General features: G+C 32.7%; 2 protein-coding genes across 8 annotated transcripts; one reads left to right on the top strand and one right to left on the bottom strand.

The window, feature by feature from the left end:
- Positions 1 to 1,093: 1,093 nt before the first annotated feature.
- Positions 1,094 to 6,518, top strand: LOC108332291 (transcription factor MYB33). Of its 6 annotated transcripts, none has more exons than XR_001832484.2 (5): positions 1,094 to 1,570; positions 2,416 to 2,780; positions 4,034 to 5,030; positions 5,320 to 5,730; positions 5,835 to 6,518. XR_001832484.2 is itself a non-coding variant. In XM_017567464.2 (5 exons), exons 3-5 carry the CDS (start codon positions 2,433 to 2,435, stop codon positions 5,511 to 5,513), a joined length of 1,539 nt encoding a protein of 512 aa, XP_017422953.1. In that variant the 5' UTR covers positions 1,094 to 1,217; positions 1,435 to 1,465; positions 2,416 to 2,432; the 3' UTR covers positions 5,514 to 5,783. The 6 variants fall into 6 exon arrangements, 5 of the variants coding, with proteins under 5 accessions (XP_017422953.1, XP_017422951.1, XP_017422954.1 ...); XM_017567464.2 differs by lacking the exon at positions 5,835 to 6,518 and having other exon boundaries at positions 1,094 to 1,217; positions 1,435 to 1,465; positions 5,320 to 5,783; XM_017567462.2 differs by lacking the exon at positions 5,835 to 6,518 and having other exon boundaries at positions 1,094 to 1,217; positions 1,435 to 1,570; positions 5,320 to 5,783.
- A 3,811-nt stretch (positions 6,519 to 10,329) lies between these two features.
- LOC108334259 (vacuolar protein sorting-associated protein 26A) lies at positions 10,330 to 20,595 on the bottom strand. Of its 2 annotated transcripts, XM_017570010.2 has the most exons (12): positions 20,323 to 20,595; positions 20,052 to 20,105; positions 19,824 to 19,898; positions 19,530 to 19,604; positions 19,328 to 19,400; positions 18,411 to 18,455; positions 18,146 to 18,257; positions 17,945 to 18,011; positions 17,692 to 17,736; positions 16,814 to 16,869; positions 15,878 to 16,053; positions 10,330 to 10,908 (listed from the first exon to the last, which is right to left on the bottom strand). In XM_017570010.2, the coding sequence occupies exons 2-12, from the start codon at positions 20,052 to 20,054 to the stop codon at positions 10,727 to 10,729; spliced, it is 909 nt and encodes a 302-aa protein (XP_017425499.1). In that variant the 5' UTR covers positions 20,055 to 20,105; positions 20,323 to 20,595; the 3' UTR covers positions 10,330 to 10,726. The 2 variants fall into 2 exon arrangements, with proteins under 2 accessions (XP_017425499.1, XP_052726641.1); XM_052870681.1 differs by lacking the exon at positions 19,824 to 19,898.
- Positions 20,596 to 23,015: the final 2,420 nt, after the last annotated feature.

The following is a 23,015-nucleotide window of genomic DNA, read 5'->3' as shown; positions in this document are numbered from 1 at the left end:
AAACTTCAACTAATATTATAAAAGAAGTAATTTGTAATAAAAATTTATATCAATTATTTAATAATTAACACAATAAATAATTTATAATATTTTGTAAGTCTAAGTTAATTGTATAATAATTGATGTAAAAAGTATTATTTATCATTAATTCATATTTACGTTGTAATTGATGTTGAATGATTTTGTTATATTGGTTATCATATAATCATGTAGAAAGTGTTTAAAATCATCTTACAATTTTTATTTATCGTAAAATTGTTGTTAAGTATAAAAGAAAATTCATATAAGTAGACACAAGTTTATTTATCATTAATTTTATGTGTGTGTGTGTGTGTGTGAGATTTTGATGATGACAAATGAACATGTTTTGATTTTTCTATCAAAATTACATGGTATATGCAAAAGTTTAAAAATTGTATAATGATTGAACAATCAAATATGAATCTTTGACAAACTATAAAAAAAACATTAGATGCATACACAACTTAAATTTAGTCTTCTCACATTCTTTTACTCATGTGAAATTAGATTCTATAAGAAGAAATATTTAGACTTTATATATCTTGATGGTGAAAAAACTTTTCTTGTCAACACAAAACAACCTTTATTATATAGTCAAAAGTGACTCTATGTTGTTAACCTAAATGACATAATAAATAAAATAAATTAAAAACATATCATAGCCAAGTCAAACATTAAAGCACATAATTATATAAAATGTTTGATAAAAAATAGTAAAAGTTGACAATCTTCAAGTCAACTCCATGTTTTTTTTATTAAAATAAGTAAAAGTGTATTTATACAATTTGTTTATTTCTTAACTAGTAAATCTGTTAACAATATCACTTCACTGAAAAACATTAAAAAAACCATGTCAATATTATTTGATTATAATTAAGGCGAATTAAGGTGTATTGGAAGAAGCTTATATAAAAACATTTTAACATAAAAAATGATATAATTTTGTATAAATTAAAGTTTATTTATGAATAAACTAATTTTTGTAGGTTTTAACCAGAAAAAAAAAAATCATACCCTGCAGCAGTATATATATTTCTCTCTTCACTTGATGTTTTTTTCTTCACTTCTTCTCACTCTCTACATTTTTGTTTTCTCTAACCCTTTTATTTTTCTGTCTCTCTGCATGAGACTGCGAATGTTTGAGGCTTTGATCTCATGTTCTTCTCTCTCTTCGCTCTGATCCTCTTCCAACCACGGTTGTACTCCCATTCCCATTTCTCTCTTTTCGTTCTCTCTGTGAATCTGAATTCTCAATTCAATTTTATTATTTTTATGATTGGATAGATTGAAATTCCGAAACCAATTCATCGTTATACTGTGTGTACAAATGTTGCATGGAATTCACTTTATTGGGTCTAATTATTAGTTGTTTATTTAAATTTCTTTATTTTGTTTTTCATCTGTGAATTTCAGGGACGCGGTTTTCCTTCAGTTTTTAACTCAGGTTCAGCTTCTCTGCTAGCAACAATAAGATTCATGTTTATTGGGAATTTGAACTAAAATCCTTGGGTTTTAGATTTTAGCTTGAGTACTCTCACGTCCTGTTTAGGTATTATTATTAATAATATTACGATTATTTATTATTATTATTATTATCCCTACTTTTATTTACTAATAAGTTCCTTTCCTTTGAAAGAATTTTGGACGTGTTAAGATGTGAAGTCGCTGTTAGTTTTGTTGAAGTGTTGAAAGTGAAATTTGCTCTTTTAATCATGTTTTTTTTTTTTGTAATAATTATATATTGCTGTAAGCAGCACCAGGCTTGTGGGGATATTGAATTCTGTATTGTGGGTATGGTCTGTTGGAGAAATTTTTTGTTTTTCCATCTCCAAGAGAAAAAGACTTATGTTCCTCTTTGTATTTACTTTCTGTTTGGGTAAGAATGGTGAATATGATTTGAAACTGTGACAATTGTACTTGGTTTTATTTTGGAGTCTGCTTTCCTGGTTTAGAGAAGATCATCATAGTTTTGTGTTTAGGCAGAAACTTGTATTGTTAAAACTTATATGCATAATGCTTTACTTGTTCTATGTGATCTACAATTTTATAAAAAGGATCTCCTTGGATTTTATGGTGCTTTTAGTTTTGATTATTTCCCTTACCGTTTAAGGATTATGGCATCTCTGTTTGTTTCTGAGGCACCTTATAAAGTTCTTTTCTGGTTTTCTTCCTTATTGTCTCGATCATCGAATATCATTCTACTTGTGTATTGATGTGTAATATTATGATGTGTAATATTACAATGTGGTCCACCACACAAAAGTAACATCCGAGGGGAGTAACAGAATGAGAGGGAATTTAGTGGACAGCTCCAATTTTATTTTTTTTAATTTTTTGGCTTTTCCGTTTTTCATTTTCTAGTACTTTAATACGTGATTCACAAACTCATTGCAGAGACTATTATTTAAGAGATGGGTCAAATGACACATGAGATTGATGACACTGTGCATGGTAAGAATCAGACTGGGTCACGGTTGAATGACGGTGGTATTGGAGGAGGTGTTGTTCTGAAGAAAGGGCCATGGACAGCTGCTGAAGATGTTATTTTGGTGGACTATGTCAATACGCATGGAGAGGGGAATTGGAATGCTGTTCAGAAGTATTCAGGACTTTCTCGGTGTGGAAAAAGTTGCAGATTGCGATGGGCCAATCACCTAAGGCCAAACTTAAAGAAAGGCGCATTTACTGCAGAAGAGGAGCAGATGATCGCTGAACTCCATGCCAAAATGGGAAACAAATGGGCACGCATGGCAGCACATGTAAGCAGACTTCACAATATTTGTTGACTTACGTATTTAATTTTGTTTCATTTTGCTGTTTCTTTCACTTTTATTTATTTTAAATGTATGAATTCTTTTTGCCATTGATGTCAGTGTTGCGTACGCCATCCTATCTTCAAACAGTGAACATCATATGACAACCATGTCTTCTTTTTTATTGAACTTGTCCCTTACAGTATGAAATCAGCTTGTTAGATTTATGAATTTCAATGCCATTCAATAATATATACACAGTCTAATGTGGCATAATACACTTTAGTTGCCATTTAATAATATTCTGAATTTAACATAAAACATTATGCATAACTTTCATTGAATACTGCAACAGTTAAGTGTGACAAATCTTTGACAGTATAGAGCCTTGTAACTTTTTTCTCGATTGTTCTTGACATCATCATGTCTATCTTGGGAATGTAACCAGTATTATGGTACTGTGTTCTTGATGAGACTTGTCTCTGAGCATCTATTTGAATTTTTTTCTGTCTGTAAATCATTTTTAGTTCTTTCTTAGATATGAAGATAGACTAACATATTACTTTATTATCTTAATCATAATTTTAGACCATTAAAGTTAGAAAATAGCACGAAAAGGAAAACTTCTTACGCTTGTTATGAAAAAGGTAACCTATGTCACGTTCTTTTTTTTTGTGATTGTTTCCTGTCTGATAAAATATGGCACATGGTAATGTGCCAAACTGGGGAAATGAAAGTTACATCCATTTTAAAATGCATTCAGAGTTTTTGAGATTGCATTTATTGCGAACCAACTTGTGTAATTCTTTTCCTTGCATATCGCAAAAGATTGACAGCAAAATTCAGTTTCTTCCTTCCACCACCTTTTCATTGTGTCCAAAGAACCATCATTCTCTCTTTTAAAAAGGATATGTAATCAGTGAGTCTTTATTTAAGATCACAATGCTGCTGTTGCCAGGGGTGGAAGAGGGAGATTACAATACTGGTATTTCTACCCGACACCACCCACCCAAAGAAAAAGAAATCAGTTAGTGACAGAAAAGATGTGTGAGAGATTAATGCCAATGAGTAAAAAGAGGAGAGCAATAAAACAAATGAGAACATATTTTTGTCAGAATTAGAAGCTGGAATTACCCCTTACAAATGGAAGAGTATGCTTGCAATCACTGCACACTTAATTTCTTTTTCTGTTATCATTATGATGTATTCATTTTCTCTATCAATGGAGATTTAGAATGATTGATTTCTTTTGTTTTCAGTTGCCTGGTCGTACAGATAACGAAATAAAAAACTACTGGAACACCCGGATGAAGAGGCGTCAACGGGCTGGCTTGCCACTTTATCCTCCGGAAGTAGTACTGCAAGCATTTCAAGATAATAAGCATGACCAAGGTACTGCTGAAATCAGCGATGGAGATGGAGGCCACCAGGATTTCATGGAGAAAAACAATTACGAGATACATGATGCAATATATGACAGTCTGAAGGAAAATCAGGGAATCTTACCTTTTGTGCCTCAGCTTCCTGATATTTCTGCTAATAGCATTCTGCCAAATGTTCTTGGTTCTCCTCCATACTGTAATTTCCTGCCATCGACATTACCTAACCATGATCATCTTCAAGAGTCATCCGTGTCTTTTATTGGTTCCAATGAATTGAACAGTAATGGGTTTTATCCATTTGACCACTTTAAGGATAATACTTCTGATAAGATTGCAGAATCATTTGGATTGCATTCTCCCCTTGATCATGGTGCCTCCTCATATGGCTCAATCTGTTACAGCCATTCAATATCGAATGACAATTACTCTACTTCTAAGCTAGCTTCTGAGGCTGTGAAGTCAGAGCTCCCTTCACTCCAATATCCAGAAACTGAATTTGGTAGCTGGGGTACCTCTCCCCCGCCTCCATTGAATGATTCTACTGATGTTTTCATCCATTCTCCTCAACCACCTTATGCACTAGACTCAGGTTCTTCTTCATCACTCACTCGTTGCTTCCTTAATGAATTTCTTTATCAGCAGGCGAAGACTCTTGGTTATTCAAATAATAATTGGCCTGAGAGTTCAAATTCATCCATTGCAACTCCCGTTGATGGAGCTGAGAGTTCAGCTTTGAATATGTACGAGACAGAGTGGGAGGATTATGCTGACCCTGTATCTTCCTTTGGTGCAACTTCAATCCTGAATGAGCATCCTGTTGTTGGCACCAACGGAAAGCCATGGGATGGGTGGGAACCTTTTCAGACCTTTAGTGGTTAGTACCTTCTAATGTGGTATGATAAGGATGATATTTGGAAAGCATTCATTATTTTCTGCACACATCCACATATATCTTTGACACTGCAAAACTTATTTAAAAGTGAGATTACCTATTTTACTTAAATAAGCTTCATTATGTCGTGTCATGCACATTCTGGATCATAAAATTGTTGACTTGTCTTAAATAAATTAAGTAAAAAAATTTATTTCCTCTAAAGTTGTATCATTGGAAATTGATTATGAATCTTGATAAAAATAAACTCCATGACTTGAAAACTCTGCAGGCAACAATGTGAAATTGCAGTCAGTTGAGGTTTCGGCCCCTATGAGTGAAAATCAATCCATGTCCATGTCTCTGTTGAATCTCACTTGGCCAGATGTCTTGCTGGCCTCAGATTGGCACGAGCTGTATTCTGAGCACAACAACATGAACCAAGCTGACATGATTGATGCTAGTGATAATTTCACGAGACAGTAAGCATGTGGTGACTAATGGAACTCATTTTTCAAGTACAGGATCTTGTTTCTTTCGTGTGGATTAAGATGACTCTTTTTGCAATTGGCTGATATTAATTCAGAAAACTGCTCAGTATGTGATTCAAACTTTCTATTATCCATTTATGTTTGGGAAGTGTGTGTAACATCTACTGTTCTGAGAGTCTATATGGGTGTGACCTGTGTTATCAAATACCCAGGTAGAGAACTTGTTTCTTTCTCATAGCTTTATATACTCCCTTTTTCTTTGTTACATTTATTGTGCACCGTCTTTAAACACTTAAAAGACAAATTGCTTTTGCAGGGTTTTGAATAATTTGTGGAATAACACTGCACTTGAAACTTTGGACAACATGTAGCTCAATGGAATGACAATTGTTTTGCATTTTCTTTTTGGTTCCATTTGAAAGTGCATGAAGGTTTGGTAGCTTTTGGATATTTTAGAAAGCATGTGTTTTTGATAAAAACAGCATAAAGATAGGCTCGGTTAACTCCCGATGTAAATTTAGGATATTAATCATTTTCAAGGGAAGAATTGGTCACCAACTAAGCAATCTTATTGATTTTACTGTTTTAGAAAGGTTAAGAATCAACCCAAAACTTGAACCACAAGGCCAACTTCCCACCTCCCAGTCACACCGTGGTTCTCCAAAAAAATCTAAGAAAAACCTTTCACTTAGCCCATCAGTTAGCTCACGGCCTTTAGGCGTTTCATCATCACCCATTCACTAAACCAAGCTCAATCCCTTCCCCTAATGCGCAGCAAATCCCAACAAAGAGTCCACCAAAAAAACCTAGAAAATCAACCAAGAACGTCATTTCCCCCAACCTCTTGTTTCTATCTATCATCAAAGTTCTCTTAAGAACTCACTAAGAACCTATCCTGAATCACTTCTAACCTTCCCAAAACTGTCCTATCCCATAATAAACCCCTTAAATCTTTTAATCTTGGCCTAACCTCAGACTTAACCACCGTTTTTCAGCCTTAAATGCCACCAAGACTTACCTTCTTAAAAGCTTAGTATTTTGTGAGTTGTGCTTCAAAATCTAGGACATGAGGATACAAATCTATTTATGAATTATTTAATTTAAAACCAATATTTATATACTCAAATCATGTATGTACAAGGTTAGTCGAATATAATGATCTAAACATATTGTCACCTAATACAAAAATCAATCTAAGTGAAAAGTAGTATTAATATAAGATTTTTTTCCTTATTTTTATAATCATAATAGAAACTTATACAATAAGGGTTTATAAGTTTATAAGCTTTTAGAAAATCATTGTATTTGTTCTCAATGACATTGTGTTAGAATCATGTTAAAATCATGTCTCGAGACAAAAAAAATGTGTTTCAAATTAGACACTTACCGATACATGTCATATGCGTGTCATTGTTCTATACGGGTTGGACGTATTTGAGCCTTAGAAAAGATGTTCACCTCTGAATAAATTAACCAGAAACACCTTATCCTGATTCGAGTTTGGTTCTTTGTTGAACAACAATACTGGTTGAATTTATTAGAGTTTTATTACAAATTAGATTGAAACAAGTGTTTTGTTATGTCCCTTTTAAAACAGTGTTTCAAATTCATTTACATTCATATGTTTCAGAAAGCTTTCACCATTAGTCTAAGTTTTCCCGAACATGATACACCTTTCAAATTATTTGAGTTTTCATATTTTGAAAATCAATTTATTTAGGTTTTTATTTTCGTTTATCCCATCAAATAATTTCAAAATGCATTTTATGATTTTGAAAAGTTGTTTTGAAAGACTTATTCTAGAAATTATGTTTTAAAAATCATATATTGTTGAAATTATATTCTAGAATATTTTAAAAACAAATAATCCAAAAATTACTTTTACAAATCGAAATGATAAGGTGTGGCTGAAATTTTGGGCGAAGAGGTAAAAAAAAGTCCTAAAAGGTTTATCATCTATTTATGAATGGTCTCTATCTCCAATTTGAAATTTGATGAAGTTTTTTTTTATATCAAATTTTGAAATTTGATAAGATTTTGGAAAGTTCTTCGTTAAATATAGAATTTGATGAAAAAAATCCTAAATCAAATTTTGAAATTCAATAAAGGAGAAAAAAAATGAAGTGAAGAATTTTTTTTAATTTTAGATGATAATTTTTGAATTTAAAAGAATTTAGAATACAGAAATGATTGGAGGGAAATGAAATGATGGGAAGTATAAGATAAAATAGAATGATACTCAAAGTGGTTTTCTTGACAATTTCGGTTTATTTATTTATATATCATCGGTTATAAAAAAAACTACCCAGTTGACTTCCACTCACTTAAAATAAATTTCCTCCCTCTCTCTGAAAATTTGAAAGAAACAAAATCTAAAATTCAAACAGTAAGTGTTGAGGTTATAATAGAATCTATAATCTATACCTATAATGGATTATGTTACTAAAATATAAAGTGCTTCAAAGCATATTTTGTAATGTATATAAAAGATCATCCATAATACTATGAGTATCTTTTATACTATTAAAGAAAAACATAATATTTAATAATCAATTCAAAACTATATATTCTAAATTATTAATGATAATCTAAAATTGATAATGCTTCATAGTCAATTCAAAATCTTATGTTTTAAATTACTAATCTTTCATAATCAATTCAAAACTATATTTTAAAACACTGTAAGATTCCAAATTATATAATTAGACATATTTCAAATTAAATAATTTAAAAAATTTCAGATAGCATAATCTTAAAATCAAAATATAGTTATAAATGATTTAGTATAAAACATAATTTAAAAAAATAATAATTATAGATTACTTTATTTACAAACCGTTAATAAAGTAATAATTACAAGTTTTCATAAATCTAAAATGTGTTACTAGAAATATAAATTGAGGTGAAAGAAACTCAATTATTTATATTAACGAACTTCATTGACATAGGATGATTAAAATACATAAAAAAAGACTTGAAGGCTTGAAAATAATAAAATTTATAAATCTTGATTAACTAAATTTCAATAAATTAATATACAAATTAAATTTATAAATACATTTATAAACAACTAAAAACCTTGGATTACTATATTTTTTATTTTTAATAATTGATAAATCATATTTTTGTTATTTCATTTCTTCTAGTAAAGGATAGAAAGTGAAATTGACAGTGATATTTTACATTTTCATCTTTTTACATGATCACACCAACTTACTGGAACAAGTCACAGCCACATTTTAATTTTAGAAAAAAATACATTTTGAAAAATACAAACCACTTAATAATAATGTTATTATTATTATTATGATAATTTATAATAATAATAATATATCAAGAATTGTGAAGTGATTATATATTTTATAAAAATTATCAATATATTATTTATTTTGTTTTATTGGACTCAACATTCTAATTGATGACAACCACTTTCAATCTAAACTCTCTTTTTTTTTAAAAAAAATAACAACGAAGGTGAGATAATTATAAACTCACTAATTAAACTAGCAAGCTAGCAAGCAAGTAGACGTAGCCAAGATCGAAACAACCACATGTCAATAATGGTTTCAGAATAAGTCTATTTTAATTTAGTTTCTAAAACAGTTTCAAAGCAAAATCCACTAATAATGCAGATTTGTGCATGTATTTCTTTTTATCAGCAAACAATAATATATATATATATATATATATATATATATATATATATATATATATATATATATCTCCATAACAAACATAATAGGATTTTAAAGCAAAAAACACTTCCTCACCAAGCACTATTTGTGTGTTCAATATGTTTAAGAACAAACTAATTTCAGTATTTAGTTTCTAAAAATGCTACAATTTTGTTAATTAGTATACAGTTTTAACCTCGCAACATTATATGTGATATATTTCATTAGTTGTAAGGAAATAAAAAGAACATAAATACAAATGATGAGGTTTCTATTTAGTGTAATTAAAGATAAAATGAAAAGGAAAATAAAAGGAGAGAAATAAGTTAACTCTTAGAAACACAAGTCAACTTCTTTTCATTTCTTCAACTTAAATTTTTTAATATTTTTGAACTTATTTATTTTATTCACACGGCCAAATATTTGTACGAAAATTATGACTCATAGTGAAGAGAAATCCATACACAGTATATCTAGTAAGAGAGACATCTAATTCAGATTATAAAGCTCTAATCATAGTTAAAGTTTAGAAGTAGATAACCCATTATAGTTTTATTGTAATTTAGAATTGTCACAAGTAGATAACCCATTCTTTGATCAAGATTGGTTTGAGATACTCTGATCAAGGATAAGATGAAAATGTTTTGGCCTCTAGTTGAGGAGAAGTTGAAGATACTTTAGCTAAGTTTGGTGAAATTACCTTAATTAAGGTCGAGTTAGATTTAATTTTAGTCAAGATCATGTTTTGCAATTTCTCTGATCGAGATTGAGTATGTTAAGTGAAGATGACTCGATCAAGGCTTTGTTGAATATGGCTTGATTTGAAGTCAAACAAAGATGACTTAGTCAAAACCAAGTCCAAGATGTCCTTGTTGAATTAAAAATGCCCTAAACCTAATTGAGGCTAGTTCACAAATAATTTGGTTAAAATTGAGTTGAAGATAATATGGTTGAAATAGAATAGAAGCTAAAAATACTTTTTTTTTCAAGATCAAAGTAAATATACTCTGAACTACAGTTTCACCCAACTTCAGACGTGATTATTATAATTTACTAAAAAAGACAAAATGCATTGAGTGCAAAGTATGGTTACTAAAATAAATGTAACAAAATAGAAGATGGCAACTCAAAGACAGATAAACCAAAGTCCTGCATCAGATTCTGTCTCTTCAAAAGAATTCAAAAAGGGTATCATTATGTTCATAAGGTAAACAATGCAAAAGTTAAAAACAAAACGACAAAGTACTAAAGGTATCACACGTATACAAAGTACCCACTTGACCCAATACATTTCTAAAGATGCTTCCTTCGATGACATGTTTAAAAATTACAGAACTATAAAGACATCCATGAGAGATCAGTCAATGTACATGTTTGAAAATGATGAATTTCAAGCATGCTAGAATACCAAGCCACTTTACCACTTAAGAAACAGGATTCACGTGACTACTTCCATATGTAAGAGCTCTCAATGTCCATCACAATCTTTATTATTTGTTACATACCTAATGCGCATTCCCTTTATGATATGTAATCAAGAAGCTTCTTCTTCCAGCCTATACATTGTGATTTCCTGCTGCTTGAAATATCGTCTGTCCTCTTCATCAACCAACACAAGATTTAAAAAGTACTTCACACTGAATTTGTTATTAATGTTGCGATGAGTTGGTGTCAGCTCATAAGGACTGAGGAACAGTCTGATCGGAATTGATTCACCTGTAAATACAATCACACAAATAAAGGTGAAATGTATTTCACAGAGGTGTGAAGACAACATCTGTTTATTGTTTTCATTTTTAATCACTGTCTATGCCATGAACGTTTTTACAAATATATTATTTTAGGGCTTTAAATTGTTATTAATACTTTGGCATTATTGAATATAGTGAAGAAGATTAGGAGAAATCTCCCTTATGTGTTTGGCATACACATAGGGTGGTTTATTTATAATGTAAGATAAGGGTTAAACCCTAAATACAGAATGGGCTAAGCCCAATTAACAGAAACACACAACTTAACATCTAACACTCCCCCTCAAGCTGGAGCATATAAATCATATGTTCCAAGCTTGTTACAAAGATAGTCAATTCTAGGTCCTCGTAAGGACTTGGTGAATATGTCTGCCAACTGGTTGCTTGAGTTAACAAACTCAGTCTTGATATCTTCGGATATGATTTTTTCTCTAATAAAATGACAATCAACTTCAATATGCTTGGTTCTCTCATGGAAGACAGGGTTAGAACTAATATGAAGAGCAGCTTGATTATCACATATAAGTGTCATGTGAGTGACATCTCCAAATTTCAATTCATTAAGTAATTGTTTAAGCCACACAAGCTCGCAAGTAGCAAATGTCATAGCTCTATATTCTGCTTCTGCGCTGGACCTTGCCACAACACTTTGCTTCTTACTTTTCCAAGATATCAGGTTGCCACCAATAGAGACACAATATCCAGAAGTAGACCTCCTATCAGAAGGGGAACCAGCCCAATCAGCATCTGAATAGCAAACGATTTTTGTATCGGTGTTAGGGCCATATAGCAAACCTTTTCCAGGTGATCCTTTAATATACTACAGTATGCGAACAACTGCATCCCAATGGTCTTCACATGGGGAGTTTAGAAATTGACTCACTACACTAACTGCGAAGGAAATGTCAGGACGCGTAACAATAAGATAGTTTAATTTACCAACTAATCTTCTGTACCGTTCAAGATCTGAGAAAGGCTCCCCCTGATTTGGTAGGAGTTTGATGTTAGGGTCCATAGGTGTCTCAACAGATTTACAGTTCATTAACCCTGTTTCCTCCAAAATGTCTAACGCATACTTCCTCTGAGATATGACAATACCATCATTGGATTGTGCTACTTCAATACCCAAAAAGTATCGGAGTTTGCCAAGATCTTTGGTTTGAAAATGATGACAAAGGTGTTGTTTCATCTCAGAGATGCCGAGATAGTCACTTCCTGTGAGAACAATATCATCGACATACACTATTAAGTAAATACATCCAGCACTTAGTGGCGATAGAACACTGAATGATCCGCTTCACTGCGAGACATACCAAATTGTTGAACAACACAGCTGAATTTACCAAACCAGGCCCAAGGAGATTGTTTTAAGCCATATAAGGATTTGCGAAGACGACATACCAATCCAGATGACTCCCCTTGAGCAACAAAGCCAGGCGGTTGCTCCATATAAATTTCTTCATGCAAATCACCATTTAGGAAAGCATTTTTGACATCAAGTTGGTAAAGAGGCCATTGTCGAAGAGCAGCCATGGCAATGAATAGGCGAACAGAGGTCATTTTTGCCACGGGAGAAAAAGTATCACCATAATCCAAACCAAAAATCTGTGTGTAGCCTTTGGCAACCAGTCGAGCTTTCAGACGATCAATTGTGCCATCAGGACCAACCTTGATAGCATACACCCACTTGCAACCAACAACAGACTTTCCAGATGGTAATTGGACAAGCTCCCAAGTTCCACTTTTCTGTAAAGCACTTAATTCATCCAGCATAGCTTGACGCCAGCCAGGATGAGTTAGGCATCACCCACAGATTTAGGAATTGACACAGAAGAAATGGATGAGAGACAAGTGTAAAAAGATGGAGATAATCTGTGATAACTAAGAACAGTATAATGGGGGGAAGGGTTACGGGTAGAGCGTATACCTTTACGGAGGGCAATAGGCAAGTCAGACTCAGTTGCTGGAGCCAGAGGAGACACAGGAGGCGGCACTGGAAGTGAGTCATGAGGGAGACAAAGATGACGACTATAAACCTGAAGGGGTGGTGGTGAAGGACGATCCTGTGGTGAATGAGAGTCTAAAGAAGGAGGAGACAAAATGGGTGGAGCATCACCAGGAGGATCACAGATAAGAGGAATATCAACAGTAACAGGGAGAGGTACAAAACTAGAAGATAGATGTGTAAAGTAAAAAGAAGATTCATCAAAAGTGACATCAGCAGAGATAAAATGACGATTGAGGGAAGGGGAAAAACACTTATAGCCCTTTTGTGACCGTGGAAATCCTAAGAAGACACATTTGTGAGACCTAGGAGATAACTTATCAAGACCAGGACTAAAATCATGAACAAAACATGTAGACCCAAAAACTCTAAGAGGTAATGGATGCAGAGGGTCTTGAGGAAATAAGATAGAATGAGGGATTTTGTTCTCTAGGACGGAAGATGGCATGCGGTTGATAAGATAACATGCCGTGAGAACAACATCACCCCAAAAACGTGAGGGTACTTGACCATGAATGAGAAGGGTACGAGTTGTTTCAATAAGGTGTCTATTCTTGCGCTCAGCCACCCCATTTTGTTGAGGGGTATAAGCACATGAGGTTTGGTGAAGAATGCCATGAGAAGCCATAAAATGTTTAAACTGTTGAGAAAGGTATTCACGGCCATTATCACTGCGTAAAGTGCGAATAGAAACCCCAAACTGAGTTTTTATTTCATTGAAAAAAGTTTGAAAAATAGAAAACAACTCAGAACGATTCTTAATGAGAAACAACCAAGTACATCTGGAATAGTCATCAAACAAAATACTGAAATCCTAAAGTTGACTTAACACGACTAGGTCCCCAAATATCAGAATGAACCAATGAAAAGGGGGATGACGCTCGTTGTGAAACACTACGAGGAAAGGAACACCGAGTATGTTTACCTAACTGACAAGACTCACACGACAAACTTGATAATTTGGACAGACTCGGAACAAGTTGCTGCAGTTTGGCAAGACTGGGATGACCTAACTGAGCATGAAGAAGGGATGGTGACTCCATGATTACGCCAGCATGTGGAGAAGGGCTGAGATGATATAAGCCATGAGACTCACATCCTGTGCCAATCATGTGTTTCGAACTCCGGTCCTGCAACCAAACAAAATCTTTGGTAAAAGAAATAACACAATTAAGGGAACGAGTTAGACGACTTACAGACAATAAGTTAAAAGGAGACCTAGGGACATAAAGTACATTATCAATGGATATGGACGAAAAATATGAACAGTACCAATACCATGAGATGAGACTCTAGACCCATCAGCCATCGTTACCGAGGGTAAATTAACCGGACATGACAAGGAAGAAAACAAGGACTTGTTACCAGTGATATGATCGGTGGCGCCTGAGTCAAGGACCCAAGATTCGAGAGAGTGAGTCAGACCAACAAAAGGAGTACCTGTGCGTGTAATAGAAGCAGATGTAGTGGAACTAGAGTGCTGACGGTCCTCATACCATCTGAGAAATTCCTGAAAGAGTAAAGGGTTATTTATGGGACTTGATGAAGTAGGATGGTCTGCAGACAGTGATCGGAGAGGTGGATCAGAATTAGCCATTGCTATAGGTCGAGGAGGACGTCCATGAAGCGCATAACATCTATCAATTTTGTGGCCTAGCTTGCCACAGTGGTCACATTTTGGACGTCCTTTACCTGATTGGCGAGATTGACTCCGATCATCAAGTTGGGCAGCCATGGAGAGGGAGAAACCCTAAAAAAACAAAGTGCTCCGATTGACGCAACGACCACAGATCCAGAAAGAGGGCGAGGAGGCGATCACGGCGGTGCTGATCGGCGGCGGAAAGCTCTGGCGACGCGCCGGCACGCGCGGCGACAGCGGTGACTCTTGCGGCGGCGCGTGGAGGCGCGTGGGTGGTCCGTTCGCCGTGATCTTCGTACCACGGTGGTCGCCCGGCCGAGACGATTCCGATGGTGTGGTCGCCGGTCGATTCTGGAACTCCGACGACGGCGACGGCGGCGGCGACGGCGATGGCAGCGGCGGCGACTGCAACGACAGCGGCAGTGATGGGTGCCGGAGACCGTGGAGTTGACTGGAACTATTCCTGTGATCTAGATACCATGTTAGTAGTGGTTTTAAGCCTAACTCAACCCCACAAAACCACTACTAACAGGCATAAAAGATTTGACAAAATTGTAGTTGTCTATCAATTACTTGAGACAACCTTCTTTTATCTTTGGCTTGAGAACAGTTTATGTAAAGTTTGACAAGCTTTTATATTTTGATACACTCTTCACTGGAGATGTCCAATTTACACTAACCTCCGTCGTGGAGAAATGAAATGAGTACAAATTTAGCCGATTTTAACATAAATTAATCTTAACAGTGATGATACGACCAAAGTCTTCTAAAGACATTATTAAAAGCTTTATTATTAATTTCAGAACATCCATGGCATAACTTTGGAAACATCACCTAAAACATTCATATCTTTCTCAAATACAAAAAATTAATAATTAGTTGATTTTCAAAATAAAGAAAGAACTTTAGTTTACCAATCTACAAGACAAACGTAATTTATCTTTATATTTACTTCAAAAAACGACAAGTTTTATGTCATTAGAATCAACATCTACGTGGCATAAAATTGTTGCCTTAACTAACTGATAGAATACAAAACCAGTAAAATACAATTTCACCTCTGGTAAAAGAGTGAATTAAAAAAGATTTATGAATATGTATGCATAAATATGAGATGTTATGCTTAACAAGATTTTTTATTTTAAAGTTCAGTTAATACAAAAGGGGGAGTTGGTTTACCGGTGAAAGTATATGAAAACCTAGATGATGTCTAAACTATTTTTATGTTATCCAGATTAATTTGTAAATAGAAAGTACAAAAGATGAAATCCAATTTCAAGGCTAACCAACCTCTAACAGGAGCACCATCCATCAACTCAAATTTAGCCAATGTTTCTGTCTCAACATGGGTGTTGGTCCCTGACCCTGTGGATTCTCGACGCCTAATCTCGAGATCCATGTTTTTTATCTTGATTCTGACAAGTAAAAAGTATATCTTACCAATGATGACATCTTTCAGATGATACCTGAAGAGCAGTACATACGAATAAGCATTTGCAAGGCTCCCCAATAAAGTACAAATTAGATGAGAAAAGTATTTTCTCTTCAAACATGCACAAAAGCTCAATGCAGTATACAGTACTAAGATGCACAGACATTTCTAAATAGTAGCCATGTCATATCATAGCCATGATGGACATGTATCCATGTTAAATACTGCGCAAACATTTCAAAATCTTGAATGCATTTTTACACTTTACTTCCCTATAGATTTCAAACTTTTATGCCAACATAGATTGAAATACTACAATAATTAGATAGATGAAGTATTTCATTGTGACTGCTATAAGTTACAAAATTCTTAAAATTTAAAGTTACAAAATTCTTAAAATTTAAACTCAATCCTTTGATTAAAATGTCTACTTTAAATGAATTTTAAATATTATATTATAGTCATGTTGTGTCCAATAATTTGTAAAATTTGTTGTCCCCTTGTGTCCGTGTCGTATTTTTGCTTCCTAGATGCAGTGTGATGCAGTGTAATTTTTTGAAAAAAATATCTTTGGCGCAGATAACTGCTAAATTGTCTAGGTGTTTCTATTATAATCCATAGGCTTCGTGTAAACAGAAAAACAAATCCATAGGTCTAAAAGAAAAAGATAACGTAATGCATATATTTCATACTGCAAGATATGAACAGAAACTCCACAAGATACAGGTTGGTACATAATTAAGATAAACAACCACACAATTCCGGTCAAATAGCCAATTAAATTTTCAGCTTACTTGCTTTTATTGTATTCAAATTCAATGTGTAGACAATCTTCAATTCCAACTTCCATCTGTACAAGGTATAATACCATGAAATACAATTAAGAAATGGAAGTAGCCAATAACAAAATTGAGGTAAAGCACACAAGGAATAAATTTTATTAAGAACTCTTATTCCCAATACTGGCACTGATGTGTTTTCAGAATCAAGAACATGGAACAGACAGTAAATGACTCCCCTCTGAACCCCTCTTCCTATTTCTATATAACAACATCCTCTTGACTGACTGAGTAAATGTCAGGGTATGACCTCCTATTACAAAGGTCTATGAAAGATGAAAGAAGGGAAAAGGAAAATACACCTAATTGTTTTAATTCAAACAGCTGTAAAATCTGTTAGTAGTTAAGTTTGTTGTTGTGTTTGAAAGCTGATATATATACAGGTGCGTTTTCAGGTCTTGGGTGTGTCAAAAAAATTAGTGATTAGTGGGAGGTTTTCTGAACCCTCAAAATGCCAGCAGGATGGTATATCTGTAAACTTTTGAAACTTCCAAACAAACTCTTTAGTTTCTTTGTTTGAGTGCTCTTTTCCTTTTTGATTTTATGATCCAGTTTCTATAAGTAACCCACTAACTGACTAACTCACCCCTTACTGATGAACTAAGGCCTCTCAACTAACAGAGCTATCACAATAACTACATGCACCAGCAGATGCTTTGGCGACAGGTAAATCAAAGACAATGGTTGACATTGATGTCATGGCTTCACTTTATTGTTCCTGAGTCATTATTGGTTTTGATTGATTGAAAATTGTGAAAATGAATATCACAGTTTGTAGCAACAGATATGTGCTAGACAGAATTAAAATTTAATTACCACATCATTATGCTCACCTTGATGCTATTGTTAATTTCTGGAGGTGGAGAATAGTTCCGAACCTGACAGATGAAGAAACAAAATATAAGTTAACAAAGAAAATATATTCACATCTACAAAATTATTTTTTTTAGATATACTCATGTGAATTATATACTTTTACAACTACATCCACCACAATAGTGTCCATGAATGTATGATTTGATAAAACAATAAATTTGATATCAGAGATCACAAATCAGAAATTCTATTTACTCAAAGAGAACATACCACGAAATCCTGGTATTCTATTATGCTTCCAGCATAGCCCCGATTAATCGTCACTTTCAATACATACCTGGAAGTTGAAAATGCATAAAAGCATAACAAAATATCATATTCATGCATCCCATACCCTTATAGCAAAATAAATATTTCAGACTATAAACAAAAAGCAAACTGAGAAGTCCATGGATCTACAAGGTATCTTACCTAAGCCTCACATTCACCCCATTATAAGTTTCATATGGCATTTCAACAGTAGAAAATTCAAATGCATATGTTTTCCTCTCATAAATTTCTCCAGGAACATCTAGTTCTCGTACTGCAAAACAGTAAAAAGAACATATGTTATTTCACAATAGTATAACTAAGCATCGCATGGGTCACTCCATTAGTTGTACTAAATGAAAGGCTGACTACAACCAGGTAGAATATTTAAATTTAAGAATGGAAATGGCAGAAAACAGCTGATTACCAAGGGAAGTAAAGTCATAAAAATTTCCTCTGTCAAAATACATCTCTGCACAATGAAACAAAATTGAAAATGAAATTGTTAGTAAGATAACGGTCACAGCAAAAATTATTCCCAAAGCAATATTGATGAATGGATAATTTCTTCTTTGCCAGCCATTACCAGCAACAAATTTAACAGTTACGTACATCATTGTAAAAATAATCTTCAAGTGCACAAATTTGAAATAAGATTATCAATGTCAGGACGATTACAACAGTTTCAGGTGCAGATGCTCAAGAGAATAAAGGGTGGGTAAAAATCCAAAGAAAATAAGTTCCATAAACTATTTTGATAAAACTGAAATGAAAACCTTCAATTAGGAAATCCATCTTTCCGCTGTACATCTTTAGGACTGAAATTGTTCCGTATAATAATTCATTTATGTTTCCTAAGATTATAAGAAAATAATGAATAAAATTTCAGAGTAGCATGCATCGTCAATGCCAGATTGATTTTTAAATGATTCCAGACTCCTTAAAGGTATGAAGGTGAATTACATAGAGAAAATCACACATCTATCTTACAATGTGATGCAAATGTGACAATGTAGCATCCCTAGGAGTTATAATCGTAATTGAACATTCAATACATTTGATACAAAAGGACAAAGATAGTGGATAATGAAAATTTTAGTTTAGGGGAAATGGAAAATCATATACCTTGAATGGTAACTGACAAGGTAAATTCCTTTATGCAAGCGCATCAAAAGTCCACAAAGTACAACAGAATTTTTCTATCATTATCAGTTTCATCACTTAGATACAGACAAAAGATTTTTAAACACCAATTCATTGTACTTCTTCATTTTGTTTTCTTCCGTTGAGATTTTCAAGACATATAACACATTGAAGAATCGGGGAGATTAGTCAAGTACGAACCTATCTGTCCAAGGAGCTCAACTTTTACACCATTGTGATCAATCTTCTTCCCTTGCATTGGTTCTACAGTAATCTAAAAATGGCAGCAGATAAAATAATATTCAACTCAGTGAGGTAGACAATATATAAAAGGTTACTGAAAAACACCATGTGTTTAAACTTAAACTCAATGGTCCAATATTATGAACATCAAATAAAATACCTTCCCAGCAATGTTTTCTTGACTTTGGAAAAGTGGGACTGTAACCATTTGACCATTTTCCTTTTTAAAGGGAACCTAAAAAACCCACAAAGAGAAAATCAACCAAAACTAGCATATAAGACCCTACAATGAACAAGGAAAACCAAAGCTATTGAAAGATCACAATTCCTCTCCCACCACCTTGAACTATCACAAGCATCAACCTTTGCCTTTTGCAACATTATTACAAAATGAAATTGCCACAACGTGAAGTATACCACTACTTATAAAAACAAAATAAAAACGGTTGCTTACCTGCTTCCGGTTCTTCCCATCGTTAAACGAGATCAAGACATTACACGCAGGCTTGAAAGCTCCAAGCAAGTAATTCTATATACATATATAATTTATTTATTTTTCATTTTGGTTCCCCAAAAATAAGTATAAAGAGTCATCACCATCAGCAAATCAAGTGAACCAAGGTTAGAACAATAACCAACAGGAACATAACCAAAATATAAACCCCGAGAAAACAAAACTCACCATGGTGCTCAAAATTCAGTATTCTTCTTTCTACCTCAGTGCACACACCAACACCTGTGAAGCACAAATCTATTAATTTAAAACCATTCATACAAAAAAAAAATGCTCCTGATTCACAGATCTTCACCCCAGAACCAAATCAAATTGAGTCAATGTCCAATTGGGCATCCATGATCACACTCAAAACCCCTTTTCACCTAAATTGTCTAGTTCTACCGCTATCCCCCTCCCAAAACCTGAAAGCCGAAATCTAACGAAATTGAAGAGTTACCGTGTGCGCTATCCCACGGATCAACAAAAGGAAACGGTGGAGTTGCGATTATCTGCCACTTGGTTTGAATTGGTAACGAAACGCATAATTTGAAAGTGAATCAGAAACTCCGTGAGCCCTAACAGTGAAACGAGAGAGGTAGAAGAAGTAGCAGAATCGCGTCTTCTTATTCTTCTGCGTTTCCAAAACCAAAACGCATTGTCGTTTCACCGAGGCTGTGTGTTGTGTTGTGTTGCGTTGCCTTTTCTTTCTCCCATTCACCTCTGCTCTGTACCATTTGGACAACATGGCTAAAATAAGTCATATGTTTTTTTATAATAAAAAAGTATAATAGTAATTTCGAAAATTTACAAAATAAAATCTATATAATTTTGCCTAAAATAATAAGAGAGATTTAATTTATAATAACAAATCAAATTTTCTCACCAAATCACATGATAATTTTGGATGCCCAGATGAGTACAATGAAAATATTTTTTTACATAAAAATAATATTTTATTGTTACTATTTTGAAATTTTCTATTTTCCTGCTACATTTCATGTCTTGGAGCACGTAGAAAAGTTTTTCTTTTTCTTCATTTGAGTAGTATTAAAATAAATAATATTTTGTAAAAGAAAACTCTGAAAAACAAAGGTGCTTGGATAAATTATAAAAAATGTAATTATTTTCTATTACGTTTGTTGTTTCATCTCTTATATAAAAAAAATTCTTTAAATTTTTAGTTAATTTAAAATTGCGTTTTATTAAAATTACTTAAATAAACATTTATTTTTTTATTATAATCGATTAAAAATACAATTGAATATTAAAAAAATTATTTTTTTCGGTTATTTATTAGAATGCTTATTTCACTTCTAAATGATCAAGTAAGATTTCACTTCTTTCCTCTTTAAAAATGTTTTTGTTTTTACATTTTTTTTCTTTTAACTTTTGTTGCTTAGTTTATATTATCTTTTTTAAATTATTTTTTTAGAATAAATTTTAATATATTTAAATATAAAAAGAGTTATCATAAAATTCATACTTATTATTTCACTTTATTTGCTTTATATAAATAGAAATTTTTAATGATATATTTTATGCTTAAATGTATAACACTCATATTCTCTGATATTTTTTATAATGAAAAATATAACAATAACTTTAGTAAACAAAATATACAATAAAATAAAAAATAATTAAAATAATAACTTAAAAATTTGTCACTAAGTTTCTTTAAAATAAAAGTCAAATATGTTTTTTTAGGTTTGACTTAACCATTCCTATTCTTATCACTAAATTTCTCTCTTAAAAAAATTATATGCTTAGAAAAATCTCTTATATTTTAAGAATTATAAAAATATGTTTTGCTTTATTATCTTTTCTTGTTCATCAGTTCAGGAACATATTACAACCCTTATCTTAAAATTGGTTATGACAAATATTCAAATTATACTCAAATTTTATTTTGATAACTTGAATATACCTTTTTATTGTAAAACTTTTAAAAAAAGAAAAACTTCTAAATGTATTATGCAAAAATATAAATAGGTTTCTTTTTAGAAAACTTATACGAAATGTTTATCTTCCTTATACAGCTTTTTTTCTAAATTTTTTATCTTTCTACTTAATATCTCACTCAAAATTCATCTATTCTTTAATCAGAGTATGTCGTGGGAATCACAACGGAAAACTCCACAAATTTCACGGATCAAAATCATGATTAAAATAAGTTTTTTTTTTCCTATTACTTTTTTTAGAGTCAAATATTTGATCTTATGTTTGTTTGTTTGGGGTTCTCTGAGTTAGATGTAATTCAACTTTAATCTAATTTATTATTTGCATGTTGATAATTTTAGTGTAGTGTTCAAATCATTAATTGATATCGTTGTGTGAGAGTAGATACTTTTGTGTGGGTAGAAGCGGTGAAAAGGTGTGAGGAACTTAAAATTTTCAATTGAGATGAAGGAAGCTGATTATAACAAATTGCATGTTGATTTTCGTTTTAATATTGGTAATGTGTATGTAAATTACGATCTAAACCTAGAATTGCATAATTTTGTTTGAAATGAGTGTTTGAATTGTGCATGAAATTGATTGAATATAGAAGTTGTCAAATATGTTACATTTGGTATTGTGACAGACACTTTGCTATGAAGTTGTGGAATGTATTTTATTTGTTGAGATAAGTGTTTTAAAATTGTGATTAGTGTGATATTGAGTTGTGTTTTAAAATTGTGATTGGCGTGATATTGAGTTGTTTTGAAGCAGGAGGTAACAATTGGTTTGGTTTGGCACTACTAAATTGTATAATAGTTGACTCTGTAGACTCATTGAGTAAGACCCATTCTTGTTGAGTGATTGATAAGGTTATCTTCTACCCTTTATTTGTATTAAGTTTTGTGAATAAAATCAACTCTTTAGATTTTATATTGTTTAATCCTCAAGTTTGTTTTATTTTTGCATTGTTTTGTGTTTTATTTGTTTCGTTCTTCTTTTACCTATAATCTCCCTTTTAAATATGATAAATAAGTGAATAGGAAGCAATAATGGTAGAGGATAACAAGCTAGACATCAAGAAGCATGATTGGACAACAAAAAGTGGATTAAGACAAATATTTGAGTCAAACGCCATAGGATTCACGCCCAACGCTGTAAACATAGAGAGTATTTGTGTTGTAGGATGACCTGGCATTAGGTGGCACAATCATG

Source organism: Vigna angularis, chromosome 11 (assembly GCF_016808095.1).
Source record: "Vigna angularis cultivar LongXiaoDou No.4 chromosome 11, ASM1680809v1, whole genome shotgun sequence".
Lineage (NCBI taxonomy): Eukaryota > Viridiplantae > Streptophyta > Magnoliopsida > Fabales > Fabaceae > Vigna > Vigna angularis.
Note: the sequence above shows the minus strand (reverse complement) of the source record. Positions and strands in the feature narration are given on the sequence as shown.

Bases quoted from the DNA above. Each gene is read 5' to 3' on its own strand.
- LOC108332291 (XM_017567465.2), top strand. From the start codon at position 2,433: ATGGGTCAAATGACACATGAGATTGATGACACTGTGCATGGTAAGAAT. The intron at 2,781-4,033 runs GTAAGCAGACTT...TTTTGTTTTCAG, and splicing joins GGGCACGCATGGCAGCACAT to TTGCCTGGTCGTACAGATAA. The intron at 5,031-5,319 runs GTTAGTACCTTC...AAAACTCTGCAG, and splicing joins ACCTTTTCAGACCTTTAGTG to GCAACAATGTGAAATTGCAG.
- LOC108334259 (XM_017570010.2), bottom strand. The intron at 18,258-18,410 runs GTAATCAGCTGT...ACTGTTTTGCAG, and splicing joins TTATGACTTTACTTCCCTTG to TACGAGAACTAGATGTTCCT. The intron at 16,054-16,813 runs GTAAGCTGAAAA...ACTGCTCTTCAG, and splicing joins TTTGAATACAATAAAAGCAA to GTATCATCTGAAAGATGTCA.